Genomic DNA, 23086 nt, shown 5'->3' with positions numbered 1-23086 from the left:
ACGATCGAGATTCAATAAACCATTCATTTTAGGTGCAAGACCATTGAAGGTATTATTCAAATAAACAGAGTAACCATTATTCTCCTTAAATGAATAACCGTATTGCGACAGACATAATCCAATCACGTCTATGCTCAACGCAAACACCAAATAACAATTATTTAGGTTTAACACCAATCTCGATGGTAGAGGGAGCGTGCGATGTTTGATCATATCAACATTGGAAACACTTCCGACACATATCGTCATCTCACCTTTAGCTAGTCTCCGTTTATTCCGTAGCTTTTATTTCGAGTTACTGACACTTAGCAACCGAACCGGTATCTAATACCCTGGTGCTACTAGGAGTACTAGTAAAGTACACATTAACATAATGTATATCCAATATACTTCTATCGACCTTGCCAGCCTTCTTATCTACCAAGTATCTAGGGTAATTCTGCTCCAGTGGCTGTTCCCTTTATTACAGAAGCACTTAGTCTCAGGTTTGGGTTCAACATTGGGTTTCTTCACTAGAGCAGCAGCTGATTTGCCGTTTCATGAAGTATCCCTTCTTGCCCTTACCCTTCTTGAAACTAGTGGTTTCACCAACCATCAACAATTGATGCTCCTTCTTGATTTCTACTTTTGTGGTGTCAAACATCGCGAATATCTCAAGGATCATCATATATGTCCCAGATATATTATAGTTCATCACGAAGCTCTAGCAGCTTGGTGGTAATGACTTCGGAGAAACATCACTATCTCATCTGGAAGATCAACTCCCACTCGATTCAAATGATTGTTGTACTCAGACAATCTGAGCACAAGCTCAACAATTGAGCTCTTCTCCTTAGTTTGCAGGCTAAGAAAATCGTCGGAGGTCTTATACCTCCTGACGTGGGCACGAGCCTGAAATCCCAATTTCAGCCCTCGAAACATCTCATATATTTCGCGACGTTTCAAAAACGTCTTCGGTGCCTCAACTCTAAACCGTTTAACTGAACTATCACGTAGTTATCAAAATGTGTATGTCGGATGTTCGCAACATCCACAGACAATGTTCGAGGTTCAGCACACTGAGCGGTGCATTAAGGACATAAGCCTTCAATGAAGCAATGAGGACAATCCTCAGTTTACGTACCTAGTCCGCATAATTGCTACTATCAACTTTCAACTAAATTTTCTCTAGGAACATATCTAAACAGTAGAACTGAAGCGCGAGCTATGACATAATTTGCAAAATCCTTTTTGACTATGTTCAGGATAAACAAGTTCATCTTATGAACTCCCACTCAGATAGACATCCCTCTAGTCATCTAAGTGATTACATGATCCGAGTCAACTAGGCCGTGTCCGATCATCACGTGAGACGGACTAGTCAACATCGGTGAACATCTTCATGCTGATCGTATCTACCATACGACTCATGCTCGACCTTTCGGTCTTCTGTGTTCCGAGGCCATGTCTGTACACATGCTAGGCTCGTCAAGTCAACCTAAGTGTTTGCATGTGTAAATCTGTCTTACACCCGTTGTATGTGAACATTTGAATCAAACACCCGATCATCACGTGGTGCATTGAAACAACGAACTGTCGCAACGGTGCACAGTTAGGGGGAACACTTTCTTGAAATTTTAATGAGGGATCATCTTATTTACTACCGTCGTTCTAAGCAAATAAGATGTATAACATGATAAACATCACATGCAATCAAATAGTGACATGATATGGCCATCATCACTTTGCTCCTTTTGATCTCCATCTTCGGGGCTCCATGATCATCATCGTCACCGGCATGACACCATGATCTCCATCATCATGATCTCCATCATCGTGTCTTCATGAAGTTGTCTCGCCAACTATTACTTCTACTACTACAGCTAACGGTTAGCAATAAACTAAAGTAATTACATGACGTTTATGTTGACACGCAGGTCATAAATAAATTAAGACAACTCCTATGGCTCCTGCCGGTTGTCATACTCATCGACATGCAAGTCGTGATTCCTATTACAAGAACATGATCATCTCATACATCACATATATCATTCATCACATCCTTTGGCCATATCACATCACATAGCATACCCTGCAAAAACAAGTTAGACCTCCTCTAATTGTTGTTTGCATGTTTTACGTGGCTGCTATGGGTTTCTAGCAAGAACGTTTCTTACCTACGCAAAACCACAACGTGATATGCCAATTGCTATTTACCCTTCACAAGGACCCTTTTCATCAAATCCGATCCGACTAAAGTGGGAGAGACAGACACCCGCCAGCCACCTTATGCAACTAGTGCATGTTTGTCGGTGGAACCGGTCTCACGTAAGCGTACGTGTAAGGTTGGTCCGGGCCGCTTCATCCCACAATGCCGCCGAATCAAGATAAGACTAGTAACGGCAAGATAATTGACAATATCGATGCCCACAACTACTTTGTGTTCTACTCGTGCATAGAATCTACGCAATAGACCTAGCTCATGATACCACTGTTGGGGAACGTAGCAGAAATTCAAAATTTTCCTACGTGTCACCAAGATCTATCTATGGAGAGACTAGCAACGAGGGGAAGAAGAGTGCATCTACATACCCTTGTAGATCGCTAAGCGGAAGCGATCAAGTGAACGGGGTTGATGGAGTCATACTCGTCGTGATCCAAATCACCGATGACCAAGTGCCGAACGGACGGCACCTCCGCGTTCAACACACGTACAGCCCGGTGACGTCTCCCATGCCTTAATCCAGCAAGGAGAGAGGGAGAGGTTGAGGAAGACTCCATCCAGCAGCAGCACAATGGCGTGGTGGTGGTGGAGGAGCGTGGCAATCCTGCAGGGCTTCGCCAAGCACCACGGGAGAGGAGAAGGACTTGGGAGAGAGGGAGGGGCTGCACCAAAGGCAAAGGTGTCTTTTGAGAGGCCCTCCTTCCCCACTATATATAGGGAGCCCAAGGGGGGGGGGGCGCCGGCCCTAGGAGATCCAATCTCCTAGGGGGTGGCGGCCAAGGGAGGTTTCCCTCCCCCCCCCCCCAAGGCACCTAGGAGGTGCCTTCCCTCCTTGGGACTCTTCCTTAGGGTTCCCCCTTTACCCTAGGTGCATGGGCCCTAGGGGAAGTGGCGCCCCAGCCCACTTTGGGCTGGATCCCTTCCCACTTCAGCCCATGGGACCCTCCGGGATAGGTGGCCCCACCCGGTGGACCCCCGGGACCCTTCCGGTGGTCCCGGTACAATACCGATGATCCCGAAACTTGTCCCGATGGCCGAAATAGGACTTCCTATATATAAATCTTTACCTCCGGACTATTCCGGAACTCCTCGTGACGTCCGGGATCTCATCCGGGACTCCGAACAACATTCGGTAACCACATACAAGCTTCCTTTATAACCCTAGCGTCATCGAACCTTAAGTGTGTAGACCCTACGGGTTCGGGAGACATGCAGACATGACCAAGACGTTCTCCGGTCAATAACCAACCGCAGGATCTGGATACCCATGTTGGCTCCCACATGTTCCACGATGATCTCATCGGATGAACCACGATGTCAAGGACTTAATCAATCCCGTATGTAATTCCCTTTGTCTATCGGTACGATACTTGCCCGAGATTCGATCGTCGGTATCCCGATACCTTGTTCAATCTCGTTACCGGCAAGTCTCTTTACTCGTTCTGTAACACATCATCCCGTGATCAACTCCTTGATCACATTGTGCACATTATGATGATGTCCTACCGAGTGGGCCCAGAGATACCTCTCCGTTTACACGGAGTGACAAATCCCAGTCTCGATTCGTGCCAACCCAACAGACACTTTCGGAGATACCTGTAGTGGACCTTTATAGTCACCCAGTTACATTGTGACGTTTGGCACACCCAAAGTACTCCTACGGTATCCGGGAGTTGCACAATCTCATGGTCTAAGGAAATGATACTTGACATTAGAAAAGCTTTAGCGAACGAACTACACGATCTTTGTGCTAGGCTTGGGTCTTGTCCATCACATCATTCTCCTAATGATGTGATCCCGTTATCAACGACATCCAATGTCCATGGTCAGGAAACCGTAACCATCTATTGATCAACGAGCTAGTCAACTAGAGGCTTACTAGGGACATGGTGTTGTCTATGTATCCACACATGTATCTGAGTTTCCTATCAATACAATTATAGCATGGATAATAAACGATTATCATGAACAAGGAAATATAATAATAACTTATTTATTATTGCCTCTAGGGCATATTTTCAACACGTCTATGGACTTTTCATTGGACATTTTTGCCCCTGTTTCCTCAGTCTCTCTCTAGACACTTCCAAGTGGGACCCGTTACTCAGAAAACATCCCTCTCTCCTCTCTCTCTTCTCACTATCATGTGGGACCTGCAATGGACCAAATATCTCAAATGGATACTGCCATGTTGTAAACATAATATCAATTTTGCATTACTTTTTTAAGCGATAATTAACACCACATAAACTAATTAAAACACCATTAATTAACACAAATTAGTACTCCTACTTAAGGTCAGTCTCATCATGAATATATTTAATCATCAGTCCATAGTTGCTAGCTATACAAGCTAATTACATTATATCAAGTGTTAAAAAACGTCAAGTCAACAATTTAATCGGCAATTTAAAGGACGCCCTGTGTAGGATGAGGATGGGCTCGCCGGAGCAAATGGAATCGGCGTCGGAGCTCGCCAGGCGCTTGGCCACCGCCGCTGCAGCGTCGAAGGAGGCCCAGGGAAGGCGCGTGCCACCCTCGTCCACCATCTCTTGCCGCCGTGGGTTGTCGGCCGCCGCCTAAATTGGCCACCGACGAGATCTGTGGCCCCATCACTAACCGGATCTCCGTTGGCCTTCCTCGGGGCGCTGTGGATCTGGGCCAGCGGGAGGCGTCGGTGGAGGCTGGCCAACGTTCGCATGGAGGAGGGTCAACGTTGACGCAACCATTGTAGATCTCTAGCCGGAGCTCATGAAATCCTTCTCGCGAGAAGAAAGAAGGAGGGTGAGCTCGAGCGGCAGCTTGATGCAGGGGATGGCGCTGGAAGTAGAGGACGTCGGGGATCTCCGATGCGGCGACGGTGGGCGGATCCCGGCGAGGACAGGCGGGGCGACGGCGGGCGGATCCTCTCGAGGACAGGTTGGATCTAGAGGCCAGAGTCCATGACCGGCGGCGGCAACCCAGGTGGATGCAGTGGCATTCCGATGGTGGTGAAGAACGGCAGCGGTCGTTGGTTCCTCATGGCAGAGAAAAGAGAGCGAGGTGAGTTGAGAGAGAGAGAGAAGGGAAAAAAACAAGGAGACTGGTAAGAGGGGAGGAGCTCACCAGACCTGCATGCTTACTCCGACGAGGTTGGCCACCGACGAGCTCGGTTGGGTTGACCCGCACGCGGGCGCCGGCGTGGCTAGCTGCACTGTGGCCTTGCGCCAAACCATGGCGGCAGAGCACTGAGGGTGGTGCACGGGGGTTAAGATTTGAGAGAGGGAATGGAATCTAGGGCTAGGGTTTGACCGACGGGAGAGAAGGAAGAGAGAATATGGGATGGTTTTTTTGGTGATGGTCCCACTTGGAAGTGTCTGCTGAGAGAGTAAGAAAAGAGGGGCAAAATGGTCCATCGAAAAGTTCATAGACGGTCAACACACGGTCAAACGGCACTAACTGGGCGGAAACGTGACCAAAGGGCAAATTCATAAGAGGAGCAAACAGGCTTGGGCAAAATCGAGGGTTTTTGAAATCTAAGGGCAAACCTGCCGAGTGGGACACAACTAGGGGCATCAAATTAATTATCCCTTCGGAAAAACCTATCCTACTTCCAGAATGAACAAAATTCAGGTACCAATCTAATAAAAGGGAAGGTTGGGTAAAATAGGTGGAAGTTGGTTGAAAAGACTGAATTATTAATGATCGAGAGTCCCTTTCTGCCTTGTTGGGTGGAAGAGAAGAGAAGAGAAGAGGAGGTGTAGCGGCAACCGGACCACGACGGGTGGCGCGAAAGCAACAGGCTGGGCACTAAGAGATGCCACCGGTGTCTGACTCTGCAGCAGGAGCTCATCACAGAGAGACCGCCGGAACCCCTATAAATCCATCGGCGCCTCCCCGCAGCTGTGCCCTTTCCAGGGCGCGCCGTCGGAGCCCGGCGGTGCGTGGTGGCGCGAGCGTTTGCGACGATGGCGGCGGCCGGGAGGACGCACTACGAAGTGCTCGGGCTGGGGGGGCAGCAGGGCGAGATCAAGGCGGCATACCAGCGTCTTGCAAGGGAGGTGCACCCGGGCGCAGCCGATGAAGGCGGCGACGAGGGGTTCATTCGGCTTCACGCGGCTTACGGCACGCTCGCCGAGCCGACGAGCACGTGCGCTACGACCGTGATGTGGCCGGCCGCGCGGCGGCGATGATGATGGGGCAGGCTGGGGCGGCGGGGCAAGCGTTCTGGCGGAGAACATGGGAGACGGACCGGTGTTGGTAGGATGGCCGAACACATGCATGCTCTGCTTTCCCCTTCCCCATGCCGGCGGCCGTTTTGTTCAGCAACTATGCTACACGTACAAACAATTTACAGGGTTTTTACAGGGTGGGTTAGTCTTGATTGGCCAATAGGTGAGCGGGACGGTCCATCCTCTGAAAATCGGGGGAGGGGGGGGGGAGGTTTGTGATTGTTTGTTAGATGAAAAAAGCCTATAAGTCTTTGTATATCTAGCATTTTTGTTTGTTCAGACACGGCGCGGCGTCGAGGTCTTGGTCGCAGGAGCAAGAACCACGTCGGCTGCCGTGCGCCATTCGATCTGTCTTGAACGGCCAAGATCGGGTGACGCGTGTGAACTGTGGCACGGCAGGAGACGGTTTTAGAAGATCTCCTGTACGTTCGATCATTAGCAAGATGCAAAATATGTACTACTAGATCACTTAGTGTACTGTAAATTAACGGCCTAAAAGCCCATGGAATATGTATTATGTATAGCTCTTTGGGTTTGAGGAGGAATCACCAAGTACAACAATCATATTGCCACATCAGTACTTTGATAACATGACAAGAATATCGTGATCATGTGACAAAGCTATGGACGGGGCTTGGCTGCTCCGCAGGCAATGCTCCCATCCGTGCTCCGCTGCGTCCATTCTCCATCCAACGACCAGAGAAAAGAAACACCAACTGCCCCGTGCTTTCTTAAGTCTTTGGATGGGTTTGTAGGACTGGACCAAAAGTTCGTAGCTCGCGAGCTTAATGAGCACTCGATAGTTTGGCTCGTTAAGTTCGTAGCTCGCTTCTTAACGAGCGAGCTAATGGGTTTTATGATTAGCTCGTTAAGCTCGTTAGTAACAATACAACATATATTTTCATCTTACGTGACAACTTTTTTATAGCACCTCAGCCATTTATTCAATCTGGTCCACATATGAGGCAACAAACTACTGCATTTTTTGTAGTCACCATATTTTATCTTGAAAACAACACCTACATATTCATTCTATATATCGTAACACATTATAATATGTTAACGAGCACTCGCGAGCGATCACGAGCTTAACGAGATTCAAATGAGCCGAGCCGAGCAGGTTTTTTTGCTCGTTAATTTTAATGAGCTTAACGAGCCAAGCCTTAACGAGCATGAGTTGTTCGTTAATCGACCCCTAGCCGGCGCTGGAGCAAATGCAGTCACAACGATAGAGCCCGAGGACACAGGTCTACCACAAGGATGTCGCCGCCGTCACGTCATCCTTATTTGAAGAGACTGGTTTCCAAATCCCTCCTCAACCATAGAACCGATCATCTTGTCGGGGAAGGATCGAAAAAATCTTTATTCAACGCCGCCGTCCAGATGGTCCCTATATCTCGACCGTACCTACTTCTGGTGATGCATGTTCACCGGTGTATTCTGCCATGTGTTTGTGTGACTAAACATATTTTGGTTGGAATAGTCGGCTGGCCCACGCTTCTGCCGGTGTATGGTTGTATTTGTACAGCTCTACCAAAACAGACAGCCGACCATTTTTATTGCATACTGGACAGGCATGATGAAATGCAGGTCACAGAACTAAGAAGACCGACGACAGACGATGACGTTGGAAAACAAACAAAGTGACGGCACGCGATTGCAACCTTGAAACAACACCATTGGCCACATCTTCACACGTCGGTCGACCTCAAGGAGAGTTCTACCGAGCCACCTACTTGGCGGCCGCGGCATCAGCAGCAGCCCAGCGAGCCCGCAGCAACCCGGCGAACTCCAGCATGCTGCTCATCGGCGGCTTCACCGTCTTGGCCGCCTCCGTCTCCAGGAACCTCTCGGCCCACGCGGCGAAGCGCGAGGTCTTGCCCTCGTCGATGACCCTCACGCCGAACATCTCCCTCAGCGCGTCGAACCAGAAGAGCTGGCACCCGAGCGCGAGGTCGAAGTACCCGATGGAGTTGCCACCGGAGGAGGAGAAGGCCGAGCAGGCGGAGAAGGCCTCCTCCATGGGCGCGAGCACCGCGAGCGTGGCGGCGAGCTTTTGCGCTCTCTCCTCCTCCGTGGCCGCGCGCAGGATGGCTAGCCACGCAGGGAACAGCTTGTCGTCGACGTAGGCGGCCCAGAAGCGAGCGACGGCACGGTCGTGGGGGCCGGCGGGGAGGAGCGAGGGGGTGCCCGCCCCCGCCCAGACCTCGTCGACGTACTGCACGATGGCGACCGACTCGCAGATGGGCTTGCCGCCGTGGATGAGCACCGGGACCTTCTTGTGCACCGGGTTGGACGCGAGGAGGAGGTCGCTCTTGTTGACCAGGTCCTGCTCCAGGTACTCGTAGCTCACGCCCTTGACGTGCAGCGCCATGCGTACGCGGAGCGTGAACGGGCTCACCGACCCGCCCAGTAGCTGCAGATCTCCTTGGCCAGCCATTGTTTTCTTCCTCCTCTTCGACCACTTGCTGTTTGGCAATGGTGGACTACTGTCCTGTGTATGTGTTCTTCCTAACTCGATCTGAGAGTGCTGCCATGATCTTGTTGTTTATATAGCACAAGTTGAGCTGGGCAGTTGTTGAAGGAGCATTAAGCTACGCCCGGCTGCTACAGCAATGGAAATAAGTATACATGCTAGTGGCTAGTGGGTCTATGTGACGCAGCATGCACTCAGATTAGTTAACTGCGGAAGAGACGGTCCATGCATGGTTGGTGTACGCGAGCATCCCATGATTTCTGTTCATCGTACTCTACTCTTTCCTTGGATTGTTTTCATTTTGTCCAGCCTACTCTTTCATCGGATTTGAGGAGAGAAATCGCTTTCCAATTTAATACGGGCAGGAAGCCGGCATTTGTTCCGAACAGAACACCGGAAGTAAAAGTTACATCCAGATCCATATACCATCTAGCGATGATTACAAACACTAGAACGAGCTAAAGGTGCGTCGCCATCATCGTCCCTCCCTCATCGGAATTAGGCAAACCTTGTTTTAGTAAACAGTCGAAAAGTTGTCTTGCTAATGCCTCGTTGGATCAGTACACCAGAACAGCGACCGCCACCAGTGAAGAGAGGCATAGATCGGAAGGATCTAGTCTGCAAACACACAGACGCATACGAACGAACACCGGATCCATCGAAGAAAACGCCGACCGATTCTCATGAAATCCGCCAATGGCACACCTCCACATGCCCTCCGATAATGCTAGAAGCACCGCCAAGACGGGGTCTAGATGGGAAGAACCTTATTTCAACTTCACGAAGCCGCCGCTGTCTCGTCTTCCTGAGCGTGACACAGACCCTAAAAACTGAGAATAAAACCTAAAAACAGAGCCCTCTCACCGGTAAGGGTTGGGATTCACCATGCCTCTATGGTCCTAGGACCATAAGAGCATCTCCAGCCGCACCCCCCAGGACGCAATTTTTTCCGCCGGCAGAAAAAAAACCCAGTCCCCCCCCCCCCCAATGCCGAATTCCGCCAGTTCGGCCCTTTTTTGGCCTGGCGATCTCAGGCCGAACCCAGCGCGCTAGGGGTACTTGGGGGCTCCGGCGGAAGAAAAAGTGGCGCGTGGGCCAGCACTGTCAGGCGAGAAATGCCTTTTCCTTGCCCAGATTCGACCCGCGCGCCGCAGAACGCCACTTTCCCTTTCGCCGCCATGCCGATCCCGGCGACGCCCACCTGCTCACAGCCGCTGCTCCCCCGCTAGAAAGGCCATTTCTCCTAGGCGAGCTTTCCAAGGCTCCAACGGCGCAAGCGGGGATACCGGCGACTGCCCACCCATCACGCCCGCCAGGTGTTCGGCAATGGACTTCGACTAGGAGGAGGCGTTTGTGGCTCTGATGGAGGAGGAAGCCGAGGCCGACACTAGGGCTAGACCAAAAGCTCGTAGCTCACAAGTTTAATGAGCGCTCGATAGTTCGGCTAAGTAATCTCGTAGCTCGCTTCTTAATGAAGAGTCAATTATTGATTTTAGCTTGTTAGGCTTAACGATCTTAACGAACGAGCTAACGAGTTTTATGAGTAGCTCATTAAGCTCATTAGTAACAACATAACACATATTTTCATCTTACGTAACAAATTTTTTGTAGCATCTTAGCCCATCTATTCAATCCAATCGACATAGGAGGTAACAAACTATTGCATTTCTTTTTGTAGACCATAACACGTTATAATATGTTAACGAGCGCTCACGAGTTTCAAATGAACCGAACCGAACAGGGTTTTCTGCTCTTTAATCTTAACGAGCTTAACGAGTCGAGCCTTAATAAGCACGAGCTTAACGAGCCGAGCAGCTCGTGAATGCACCCCTATGGGTTTGTACGTATTTTCTTCTGCCCACTTCAGTCGCCCGCTTGAGGCAGGTAGTGCTTCTGCTCGCTAACGAGTCGTGCCCTGTCGGCTCTCGCTCTCAGCTCCGGGCATCTCCTTTCGCCGTCGAACCATGGCCTCGCGGTGCCGGGCCCTGCAACCACCGAACACGACCTCGCGCTGTGGAGGGCCGCCGCCGCTGACTCTGTTCGTCCGTGCATATGCAGACCTCCTCGTGAGACGTGTTGACAAACACTCTGGGATCGCCCTGCTTGCTTTACAGGATTGCAGTTGATGGTGGTAATTCCTTCGCCAAGGAGCCTGCTTGGGACGCGGCCGAGCTGTGGTGCCACAGGTCAGCTGGTGCCACCACCCATGCCGAGTCTGACGCAACTTCCTATCAGTGTCTTAGCACGCGCAGTAGTCGAAGTCACTTCCCACATCAAACCGAGGATCACCGGTACTGCTAGATGTTCCGGCCACGTTGTTGTGCACGCCGCAGTCAAAGTTGGAAGTACACTCTTTAAAATACGGAGAGAGTAGCTCACTACTTGGGAGGACCAAAAAAGCATACCTCTACGCTAAGGGAAGCACCTCCGGTTATCATTTTTTTTGGTCTTCGCCTTGTCATTAAGACAAGTAAGCATAGAATAATTAATAACTTTCGAGAAGAAGAATCACTCCCTCGGTCTTACAATACCTATATGCTCCCACGCATGTGCGTTGAAGAGAAAAAAATTATATGACATCTCTCATGGGATTGGACCATTGTTGGTCTTGTTAGTTTTGCATACGACTAATCTCTCCAGCATTAGAAAATATGATACAATTCCATGAAACATCGGCTTTGTTTCGTGCCTAAATGGTTAGGAACCAAAGACGCAAAGCAAGAGTAAAGCATGTCAAAATGCTTAGGAATAAATACTTTTGAAGAGTTTATCAATAACTACATGGACTGTGTATGTGTTGATAGATTGGTTACCATAACCTGTTCTTTAGATTCTTTTCCTTAGGGATTTTGGGAATGATTGAATTATTAGGGCAACTGGGATTGATTATTGGCAATCCTAATTATGTCCAACAATAATAGTATTTGCACCCCGGGAGGCCCGGACCAGGTCCAAGGCAAGGACGGAGAGCAGTTGGGCAAGTCTCATGGGATGGGCCGAAGCGCTAGAGCCATATCTTTCTCCTTGCGAGATTGAACACCGTCTCGCCTCTGATGCTTCAGATAACATGTCGGCCCAATAAAGGTGGATTTGTGTAGCTTCATGGAGCGGGTTTGTAAACCTTCTATGGACCGGTTTTAGAAGCTTCCGCGTGTGTTATTTCTATTTTCTTTATGGGTTTTCGTCGATCTTTTACTATTTCCAAGTTTTTTTATTTTATTTAATACATGTCCACTTTTTAATACAAGTTAAAGTTGTTAAATATTTTTAGTAGAACGTTGACCTTTTTAGATACATGTTGAACATTTTCAAATATATGTTGTATGGCTTTACAGGAATACATGTTGAACATTTGTCAAACGCACATTGAACATTTTTTTATATACAAGACAAACATTTTTCAGATATATGAGGAACATTTTTCCAAATACACGTTGAACATTCTTTTGAATCGATGTTGAACATTTTTGTCTAATTTACATTGAATAGTTTTAAAATACATGGTGAACAGTTTTTAAAGCATGCAAACATTTTTTGAAGTGCTAGAACATCTATATCTATACCAATATAAAAAGACTCGAAGGGACAGATCCAATTAATCTCAACCACTAAATCATGTCAATCCAACGACCTAGATTGCTTCAATGTCAAACGCTCAACACGTTTAGCGTGCAGTTAATTTCGTATTAAATATAGTGCTAATCACATAATAACACGCAAATAATATCCTACTCCCTCCGTCACGGTTTAGAAGGCGCGCTTGGAAATTCTTTGGGACCTAGGTGATTATCTATTGGTTGTGAGATAGACTAAAGAATAGCATTCACACTACGCATGCATATAAAAATTGTATGTTGGAGTATTAATTAGCTACTAGAAATAAATGCAATGCGTCCTAAACCTTGTCTATGGTGAAAACACACGCAAATTTCACTGTGCCTTCTAAACTGTGACGGAGGAAGTACTTAATATCTGCATGCACTTAATATACTTCCAAATTAACGTCCATTGCACGTACACATTGACTAGTTTATTTAAATGCCAGAAAGATTGTTTTGAATAATATATTTTTTTAAATTATGTGATGATTTTTTACATTGTACAATCGTCTTGAAAATGTCACAAATAAATTTCGAGATGCATCAGTATTTTTTAAGTGCTATGAACAATTTTTTGAATGATATGAAAACACTTTCAAAAGATGAACAAAATTTGACATTTTATGAATAATTTTTCGTTTTTATAAATATAAAAAATATGTTTTAATGTACGAACATTTTTATAATGTTTCAAAATAAATTAAGGGTACAAATATTTTTCAAAAGTTGTGTGAACAAATTATTTACATTGCGTGCACATTTTTTAAATGTGTGATGAACGCTTTAAAATTGTTATGTAATTATTTTTGAATAGCTATAGTATATATTTAGAATATTTCAAATGTATTTAGAATTATGTAGTTATTTTTGAATAGCTATAGTATATATTTAGAATATTTCAAATGTATTTAGAATATTTCAAAATACAAATACAAATAAAATTTGACATCATCCGGCTGCACGCGGCCTACGCCACGCTCGCCGACACCGACGAGCGCGCGATACGACTGGGACGTGGCCAGCCGCGCCCGCGCCGCGTCCATGATGATGCGGCGGGCTAGGATGGCGGGGCCGGCGTTCCGGCGGAGGAAGTGGGAGACGGACCAGTGCTGGTAGGACGGTCGGACTAACACATGCTCTGCTTTCCCATTCACCAGGGCGGTGGCCGTTTTGTACTTTTGTTCAGACACGGCGCGGCGTCGAGATCGTGGTCGCAGGAGCAAGAACCACGTCAGCTGGCGCACACCGTTCGATCCGTCTTGGACGGCCCAGATCGGCTGACGCCTGTAAACCATGACACGGCGGGAGACGTTTTTAGAAGATCTCCTGTCCGTTCGATCATTAGCAAAATGCAAAATATGTAATACTAGATTAATAATTAGTCTACTTGTAAAAAAAAAGGCCTAAAGCCCAAGGGATATGTATTATGTATATAGCTCCATGCCATCGTTTCTGATTTCACATCTGTACTTTGATAACATGAAAAAAAAAATTGTGATCATGTGACCAAGCTATCTCTTGAGGAGGAGATAATCATGCCATCGATGCCGCAAATCCGCATCGGAAAGAACACAACCATAATAGTGATAAGGTGAAGAAATCGAAGAATGGACAATTGGGAGTGCTTTTCTTTGCGGAGAGCTATGCCTTTCCTGCCCTCGAGGTAGCGAGTTAAGAAAGAAACAAAATTATCTCTGTCATGAGTTCACATCGTTTAGAGAAAAGGAAGCTACAAGTAAGCTTGGAATAATTAATAAGTATGTTCCAAAAAGAAGAACCGCTCACTAGATTCTACGACCAAGGTAATGAACAGGCGAAGACCAGAAAAAAATGATAACCAGAGGTGATTCCCTTAGCGTAGATGTGTGCTTTTCTGGTCCTCCAAGTAGTGAGCTAAGAAACAAACTATCAACTTGCATGTCTTTATCGCAAGTTCGCATGACTACAGGTAATAATAATAAATTAATAAGACAAGTAAGCATGGAATAATTGATAACTTTCGAGAAGAAGAATCACTCCCTCCAATTGACAATACCTACTCCCTCCGTTCCTAAATATTTGTCATTCTAGAGATTTCAACAAGTAATTACATATGAAGCAAAATGAGTGAATCCATATTTTAAAATATGTCTATATACATCCGTATGTGGTAGTCCATTTGAAATCTCTAAAAAGACAAATATTTAGGAACAGAGGGAGTATATGGTCCCACCGATGTACGTTGAAAAAAAATTGTATGGCATCTCATGGGATTGGACCATTGTTGGTCTTGTTAGTTTTGCACACGACTAATCTTTCTAGCATTAACAAATACTCCATCCGTCCCAAAATAAGTGTCTCAACTTTGTACTAGGTCTAGTACAAATTTATACTAAGCTCAAGACACTTATTTTGGGACGGAGGGAGTATGATACAATTCCATGGAACATAAGTTTTGTTTTGTGCCTAAATGGCTAAGAACCGAAGACGCAAAGCAAGAGTAAAAGATGTCAAAATGTTTAGGAATAGATACTTTTGGAGATTTTATCAATACCTACATACAGACTGTGTATGTGTTGATAGATTGGTTACCATAATCTGTTCTCTAGATTTTTTTTCTTAGGGATTTTGTTGATGGATTGGTTACCATAATCTGTTTTTTAGAATTTTTTCTTAGGGATTTTGGGAAAGATTGGTTTTTAGGGCAATTGAGATTGATTATTGGCAAGTCTAAATATGTCCAACAATAATAGTACACCACATGTCGCTCTAGCTCGTTGGCCCTTGAGTTGGTTCTCCGGTGCAGACGATGACGAGAAAGAGGCGATGATCCAGGCGACATATGGTCTATGGCTAGCCAGGAATGAGGCGCGGGATGGAGTCAAAATTCAGCAGCCACATGCGATAATGGAGGCTGTTTATGCGCATATGACAGAATGGACAAACTCCCATCAGCCAAAGGTTCGGGAGAGAGAGCCGAAGGAGATTCAAAAGTGGGCTGTGCCGGTGGAGGAATGGATTAAGATCAACTGTGATGGTGCGGTGTCTAGGGTGGGTGACAAGGCGGGTGGTGGTGCTGTTCTCAAGGACCAGAACGGAGCTTTTTTGGCGGGGGTTTGTTATCACTTTCCAAGCATAGCGGATCCGGAAGCAGCAGAAGTTCTAGCTTGTAAGAGAGGATTACAGGTGGCTGAGGAGATCGGTGCCCAAAATATCCATGTTGAGATTGAAGGAAATATGCCCTAGAGGCAATAATAATGTTATTATTTTATTTCCTCATATCATGATAAATGTTTATTATTTATGCTAGAATTGTATTATCCGGAAAGATAATACTTGTGTGAATACATAGACAAAACTAAACGTCACTAGTATGCCTCTACTTGACTAGCTCGTTAATCAAAGATGGTTATGTTTCCTAACCATAGACATGTGTTGTCATTTGATTAACGGGATCACATTATTAGGAGAATGATGTGATTGACATGACCCATTCCATTAGCTTAGCACCCGATCGTTTAGTATGTTGCTATTGCTTTCTTCATGACTTATACATGTTCCTATGACTATGAGATTATGCAACTCCCGTTTGCTGAAGGAACACTTTGTGTGCTACCAAACGTCACAACGTAACTGGGTGATTATAAAGGAGCTCCACAGGTGTCTCCAAAGGTAAATGTTGGGTTGGCGTATTTCGAGATTATGATTTGTCACTCCGATTGTCGGAGAGGTATCTCTGGGCCCTCTCGGTAATGGACATCACATAAGCCTTGCAACTAATGAGTTAGTTGCGAGATGATGTATTACGAAACGAGTAAAGAGACTTGCCGGTAACGAGATTGAACTAGGTATTGAGATACCGACGATCGAATCTCAGGCAAGTGACATACCGCACGCTTAAGGTTTCGATGAGAGTTATATTATGAGTTTATGAGTTTTGATGTACCGAAGTTAGTTCGGAGTCCCGGATGTGATCACGGACATGACGAGGAGTCTCGAAATGGTCGAGACATAAAGATTAATATATTGAAAGCCTATGTTTGGACATCGGAAGTGCTCCGGGTGAAATCGGCATTTTACCGGACTACCGGGAGGTTACCGGAACCCCCCGGTAACCTAATGGGCCTTAATGGGCCTAGTGGAGGAAGAGGAGAGGAGGCCTAGGGGCTGCCGCGCGCCCCTCCCCCCCCCCCTAAGTCCGAATTGGACAAGGAGGGGGGCGGCGCCCCCCCCCCCCCTTTCCTTTCTTCCCTCTCCTCCTTCCCCCCAAGTCCTAATCCAACTAGGGAAAGGGAGGGGAGTCCTACTCTCGGTAGGAGTAGGACTCCTCCTGCGCGCCTCCTCCTAGGGCCGGCCGCACCCCCCCCCCCTTGGCTCCTTTATATACGGGGGCAGGGGGCACCCCTAGACACACAAGTTGATCTCTAAGATCGTTCTCTTAGCCGTGTGCGGTGCCCCCTTCCACCATAGTCCTCGATAATATTGTAGTGGTGCTTAGGCGAAGCCCTGCGACAGCAGAACGTCAAGATCGTCACCACGCCGTCGTGCTGACGGAACTCTTTCCCGACACTTTGCTGGATCGGAGTCCGGGGATCGTCATCGAGCTGAACATGTGCTAGAACTTCGAGGTGCCGTAGTTTCGGTGCTTGATCGGTCGGGCCGTGAAGACGTACGACTACATCAACCACGTTTGCATAACGCTTCCGATGTCGGTCTACAAGGGTACGTAGATCACACTCTCCCCTCTCGTTGCTATGCATCACCATGATCTTGCATGTGCATAGGAATTTTTTTGAAATTACTACGTTTCCCAACAGTGGCATCCGAGCCTGGTTTTATGCGTGGATGTTATATGCATGAGTAGAACACAAGTGAGTTGTGGGCGATATAAGTCATACTGCTTACCAGCATGTCATACTTTGGTTCGGTGGTATTGTTGGACGAAGCGGCCCGGACCGACATTACGCGTACGCTTACGCGTGACCGGTTCTCTCGGCGTGCTTTGCACAAAGGTGGCTAGCGGGTGTCAGTTTCTCCAACTTTAGTTGAACCAAGTGTGGCTACGCCTGGTCCTTGCGAAGGTTAAAACAGCAGCAACTTGACAAACTATCGTTGTGGTTTTGATGCGTAGGTAAGAACGGTTCTTGCTAAGCCCGTAGCAACCACGTAAAACTTGCAACAACAAAGTAGAGGACGTCTAATTTGTTTTTGCAGGGCATGTTGTGATGTGATATGGTCAAGACATGATGCTAAATTTTATTGTATGAGATGATCATGTTTTGTAACCGAGTTATCGGCAACTGGCAGGAGCCATATGGTTGTCGCTTTATTGTATGCAATGCAATTGCGCTGTAATGCTTTACTTTATCACTAAGCGGTAGCGATAGTCGTGGAAGCATAAGATTGGCGAGACGACAACGATGCTACGATGATGATCAAGGTGTCGCGCCGGTGACGATGGTGATCATGACAGTGCGTCGAAGATGGAGATCACAAGCACAAAATGATGATGGCCATATCATATCACTTATATTGATTGCATGTTATGTTTATCTTTTATACATCTTTATCTTGCTTTGATTGACGGTAGCATTTTAAGATGATCTCTCACTAATTATCAAGAAGTGTTCTCCCTGAGTATGCACCGTTGTGAAAGTTCTTCGTGCCCAGACACCACGTGATGATCGGGTGTGATAGGCTCTACATCCATCTACAACTAGTGCAAGCCAGTTTTGCACACGCAGAATACTCGGGTTATACTTGACGAGCCAAGCATATACAGATATGGCCTCGGAACACGGAGACCGAAAGGTCGAGCGTGAATCATATAGTAGATATGATCAACATAGTGTTGTTCACCAATGAAACTACTCCATCTCACGTGATGATCGGACATGGTTTAGTTGATTTGGATCACGCGATCACTTAGAGGATTAGAGGGATGTCTATCTAAGTGGGAGTTCTTTAGTAATATGATTAATTGAAGTTAAATTTATCATGAACTTAGTACCTGATAGTATCTTGCTTGTTTATGTTTGATTGTAGATAGATGGCCCGTGTTGTTGTTTCGTTGAATTTTAATGCGTTCCTTGATAAAGCAAAGTTGAAAGATGATGGTAGCAATTACACGGACTGGGTCCGTAACTTGAGGATTATCCTCATTGCTGCACAGAAGAATTACGTCCTGGAAGCACCGCTCGGTGCCAGGCCTGCTGCTGGAGCAACACCAGATGTTATGAACGTCTGGCAGAGCAAAGCTGATGACTACTCGATAGTTCAGTGTGCCATGCTTTACAGCTTAGAATCGGGACTTCAACGACGTTTTGAACGTCATGGAGCATATGAGATGTTCCAGGAGTTGAAGTTAATATTTCAAGCAAATGCCCGGATTGAGAGATATGAAGTCTCCAATAAGTTCTATAGCTGCAAGATAGAGGAGAACAGTTCTGTCAGTGAGCATATACTCAAAATGTCTGGGTATAATAATCACTTGATTCAATTCGGAGTTAATCTTCCAGATGATTGCGTCATTGACAGAATTCTCCAATCACTGCCACCTAGCTACAAGAGCTTCGTGATGAACTATAATATGCAAGGGGTGAATAAGACTATTCCTGAGCTCTTCGCAATGCTGAAAGCTACGGAGGTAGAAGTCAAGAAGGAGCATCAAGTGTTGATGGTCAACAAGACCACTAGTTTCAAGAAAAAGGGCAAAGGGAAGAAGAAGGGGAACTTCAAAAAGAACAGCAAGCAAGTTGCTGCTCAAGAGAAGAAACCCAAATCTGGACCTATGCCTGAAACTGAGTGCTTCTACTGCAAGCAGACTGGTCACTGGAAGCGGAACTGCCCCAAGTATTTGGCGGATAAGAAGGATGTCAAGGTGAACAAAGGTATATGCGATATACATGTTATTGATGTGTACCTTACTAATGCTCGCAGTAGCACCTGGGTATTTGATACTGGTTCTGTTGCTAACATTTGCAACTCGAAACAGGGACTACGGATTAAGCGAAGATTGGCTAAGGACGAGGTGACGATGCGCGTGGGAAATGGTTCCAAAGTCGATGTGATCGCGGTCAGCACGCTACCTCTACATCTACCTTCGGGATTAATATTAGACCTAAATAATTGTTATTTGGTGCCAGCGTTGAGCATGAACATTATATCTGGATCTTGTTTGATGCGAGACGGTTATTCATTTAAATCAGAGAATAATGGTTGTTCTATTTATGTGAGTAAAATCTTTTATGGTCATGCACCCATGAAGAATGGTCTATTCTTATTAAATCTCGATAGTAGTGACACACACATTCATAATGTTGAAGCCAAAAGATGCAGAGTTGATAATGATAGTGCAACTTATTTGTGGCACTGCCGTTTAGGTCATATCGGTGTAAAGCGCATGAAGAAACTCCATACTGATGGACTTTTGGAACCACTTGATTATGAATCACTTGGTACTTGCGAACCGTGCCTTATGGGTAAGATGACAAAAGCACCGTTCTCCGGTACTATGGAGAGAGCAACAGATTTGTTGGAAATCATACATACAGATGTATGTGGTCCGATGAATGTTGAGGATCGTGGTGGATATCGTTATTTTCTCACCTTCACAGATGACTTAAGCAGATATGGGTATATCTACTTAATGAAACATAAGTCCGAAACATTCGAAAAGTTCAAAGAATTTCAGAGTGAAGTTGAAAATCATCGTAACAAGAAAATAAAATTCCTATGATCTGATCGTGGAGGAGAATATTTGAGTTACAAGTTTGTTGTACATTTGAAACAATGTGGAATAGTTTCGCAACTCACGCCACCCGGAACACCACAGCGTAATGGTGTGTCCGAACGTCATAATCGTACTTTACTAGATATGGTGTGATCTATGATGTCTCTTACTGATTTACCGCTATCGTTTTGGGGTTATGCTTTAGAGACGGCCGCATTCACGTTAAATAGGGCACCATCAAAATCCGTTGAGATGACGCCTTATGAACTGTGGTTTGGCAAGAAACCAAAGTTGTCGTTTCTAAAAGTTTGGGGCTGCGATGCTTATGTGAAAAAGCTTCAACCTGATAAGCTCGAACCCAAATCGGAGACATGTGTCTTCATAGGATATCCAAAGGAAACTATTGGATACACCTTCTATCACAGATCCGAAGGCAAGACTTTTGTTGCTAAATTCGGAAACTTTCTAGAGAAGGAGTTTCTCTCGAAAGAAGTGAGTGGGAGGAAAGTAGAACTTGATGAGGTAACTGTACCTGCTCCCTTATTGGAAAGTAGTACATCACAGAAACCAGTTTCTGTGACACCTACACCAATTAGTGAGGAAGCTAATGATGATGATCATGAAACTTCAGAACAAGATACTACTGAACCTCGTAGATCAACCAGAATAAGATCTGCACCAGAGTGGTACAGTAATCCTGTACTGGAAGTCATGCTACTAGATCATGATGAACCTACAAACTATGAAGAAGCGATGGTGAGCCCAGATTCAGCAAAATGGCTTGAAGCCATGAAATCTGAGATGGGATCCATGTATGAGAACAAAGTGTGGACTTTGGTTGACTTGCCCAAAGATCGGCAAGCAATTGAGAATAAATGGATCTTCAAGAAGAAGACTGACGCTGACGGTAATGTTACTGTCTACAAAGCTCGACTTGTCGCAAAAGGTTTTCGACAAGTTCAAGGGATTGACTACGATGAGACCTTCTCACCCGTAGCGATGCTTAAGTCTGTCCGAATCATGTTAGCAATTGCCGCATTTTATGATTGTGAAATTTGGCAGATGGATGTCAAAACTGCATTCCTGAATGGATTTCTGGAAGAAGAGTTGTATATGATGCAGTCGGAAGGTTTTGTCGATCCAAAGGGAGCTAACAAAGTTTGCAAGCTCCAGCGATCCATTTATGGACTGGTGCAAGCCTCTCGGAGTTGGAATAAACGCTTTGATAGTGTGATCAAAGCATTTGGTTTTGTATAGACTTTTGGAGAAGCCTGTATTTACAAGAAAGTGAGTGGGAGCTCTGTAGCATTTTTGATATTATATGTAGATGACATATTACTAATCGGAAATGATATATAATTTCTGGATAGCATAAAGGGATACTTGAATAATAGTTTTTCAATGAAAGACCTCGGTGAAGCTGCTTACATATTGGGCATTAAGATCTATAGAGATAGATCAAGATGCTTAATTGGACTTTCACAAAGCACATACCTTGACAAAATTTTGAAGAAGTTCAAAATGGATCAAGCAAAGAAAGGATTCTTGCCTGTGTTACAAGGTGTGAAATTGAGTAAGACTCAATGCCCGACCAATGCAGAAGATAGAGAGAAAATGAAAGATGTTCCATATGCTTCAGCCATAGGCTCTATCATGTATGCAATGTTGTGTACCAGACCTGATGTGTGTCTTGCTATAAGTCTAGCAGGGAGGTACCAAAGTAATCCAGGAGTGGATCACTGGACAGCGGTCAAAAACATCCTGAAATACCTGAAAAGGACTAAGGATATGTTTCTCGTATATGGAGGTGACAAAGAGCTCATCGTAAATGGTTACGTTGATGCAAGCTTTGACACTGATCCGGATGATTCTAAATCGCAAACCGGATACGTGTTTACATTAAACGGTGGAGCTGTCAGTTGGTACAGTTCTAAACAAAGCGTTGTGGCGGGATCTACATGTGAAGCAGAGTACATAGCTGCTTCGAAAGCAGCAAGCGAAGGAGTCTGGATGAAGGAGTTCATATCCGATCTAGGTGTTATACCTAGTGCATCGGGTCCAATGAAATTTTTTTGTGACAATACTGGTGCAATTGCCTTGGCAAAGGAATCCAGATTTCACAAGAGAACCAAGCGCATCAAGAGACGCTTCAATTCCATCCGGGATCTAGTCCAGGTGGGAGACATAGAGATTTGCAAGATATATACGGATCTGAATGTGGCAGACCCGTTGACTAAGCCTCTTCCACGAGCAAAACATGATCAGCACCAAAGCTCCATGTGTGTTAGAATCATTACTGTGTAATCTAGATTATTGACTCTAGTGCAAGTGGGAGACTGAAGGAAATATGCCCTAGAGGCAATAATAATGTTATTATTTTATTTCCTCATATCATGATAAATGTTTATTATTCATGCTAGAATTGTATTATCCGGAAAGATAATACTTGTGTGAATACATAGACAAAACTAAACGTCACTAGTATGCCTCTACTTGACTAGCTCGTTAATCAAAGATGGTTATGTTTCCTAACCATAGACATGTGTTGTCATTTGATTAACGGGATCACATTATTAGGAGAATGATGTGATTGACATGACCCATTCCATTAGCTTAGCACCCGATCGTTTAGTATGTTGCTATTGCTTTCTTCATGACTTATACATGTTCCTATTGAAGGAAATATGCCCTAGAGGCAATAATAAAGTTATTATTTATTTCCTTATATCATGATAAATGTTTATTATTCATGCTAGAATTGTATTAACCGGAAACATAATACATGTATGAATACATAGACAAACAGAGTGTCACTAGTATGCCTCTACTTGACTAGCTCATTAATCAAAGATGGTTATGTTTCCTAACCATAAACAAAGAGTTGTT

General features: G+C 45.5%; 1 protein-coding gene and 1 pseudogene across 1 annotated transcript; one reads left to right on the top strand and one right to left on the bottom strand.

Annotated features, from left to right (window-relative positions):
- Positions 1-6087: 6087 nt before the first annotated feature.
- Positions 6088-6446, top strand: LOC147962197 (chaperone protein dnaJ 11, chloroplastic-like; annotated as a pseudogene).
- A 1533-nt stretch (positions 6447-7979) lies between these two features.
- LOC125523432 (putative glutathione S-transferase GSTU6) lies at positions 7980-8958 on the bottom strand. The gene has a single exon (XM_048688467.2). The coding sequence runs from the start codon at positions 8852-8854 to the stop codon at positions 8147-8149; it is 708 nt and encodes a 235-aa protein (XP_048544424.2). The 5' UTR covers positions 8855-8958; the 3' UTR covers positions 7980-8146.
- Between the last annotated feature and the right edge of the window lie 14128 nt (positions 8959-23086).

Source organism: Triticum urartu, chromosome 7A (assembly GCF_056163025.1).
Source record: "Triticum urartu cultivar PI428250 chromosome 7A, HENAU_Tu73, whole genome shotgun sequence".
NCBI classification, from domain to species: domain Eukaryota; kingdom Viridiplantae; phylum Streptophyta; class Magnoliopsida; order Poales; family Poaceae; genus Triticum; species Triticum urartu.
The sequence above is the reverse complement of the archived record's forward strand: the minus strand, read 5'-3'. Positions and strand labels throughout refer to the sequence as shown.

What these genes read in the sequence shown, in the direction of transcription:
- LOC125523432 (XM_048688467.2), bottom strand. Translation starts at nt 8,854, where the DNA reads ATGGCTGGCCAAGGAGATCTGCAGCTACTGGGCGGGTCGGTGAGCCCG.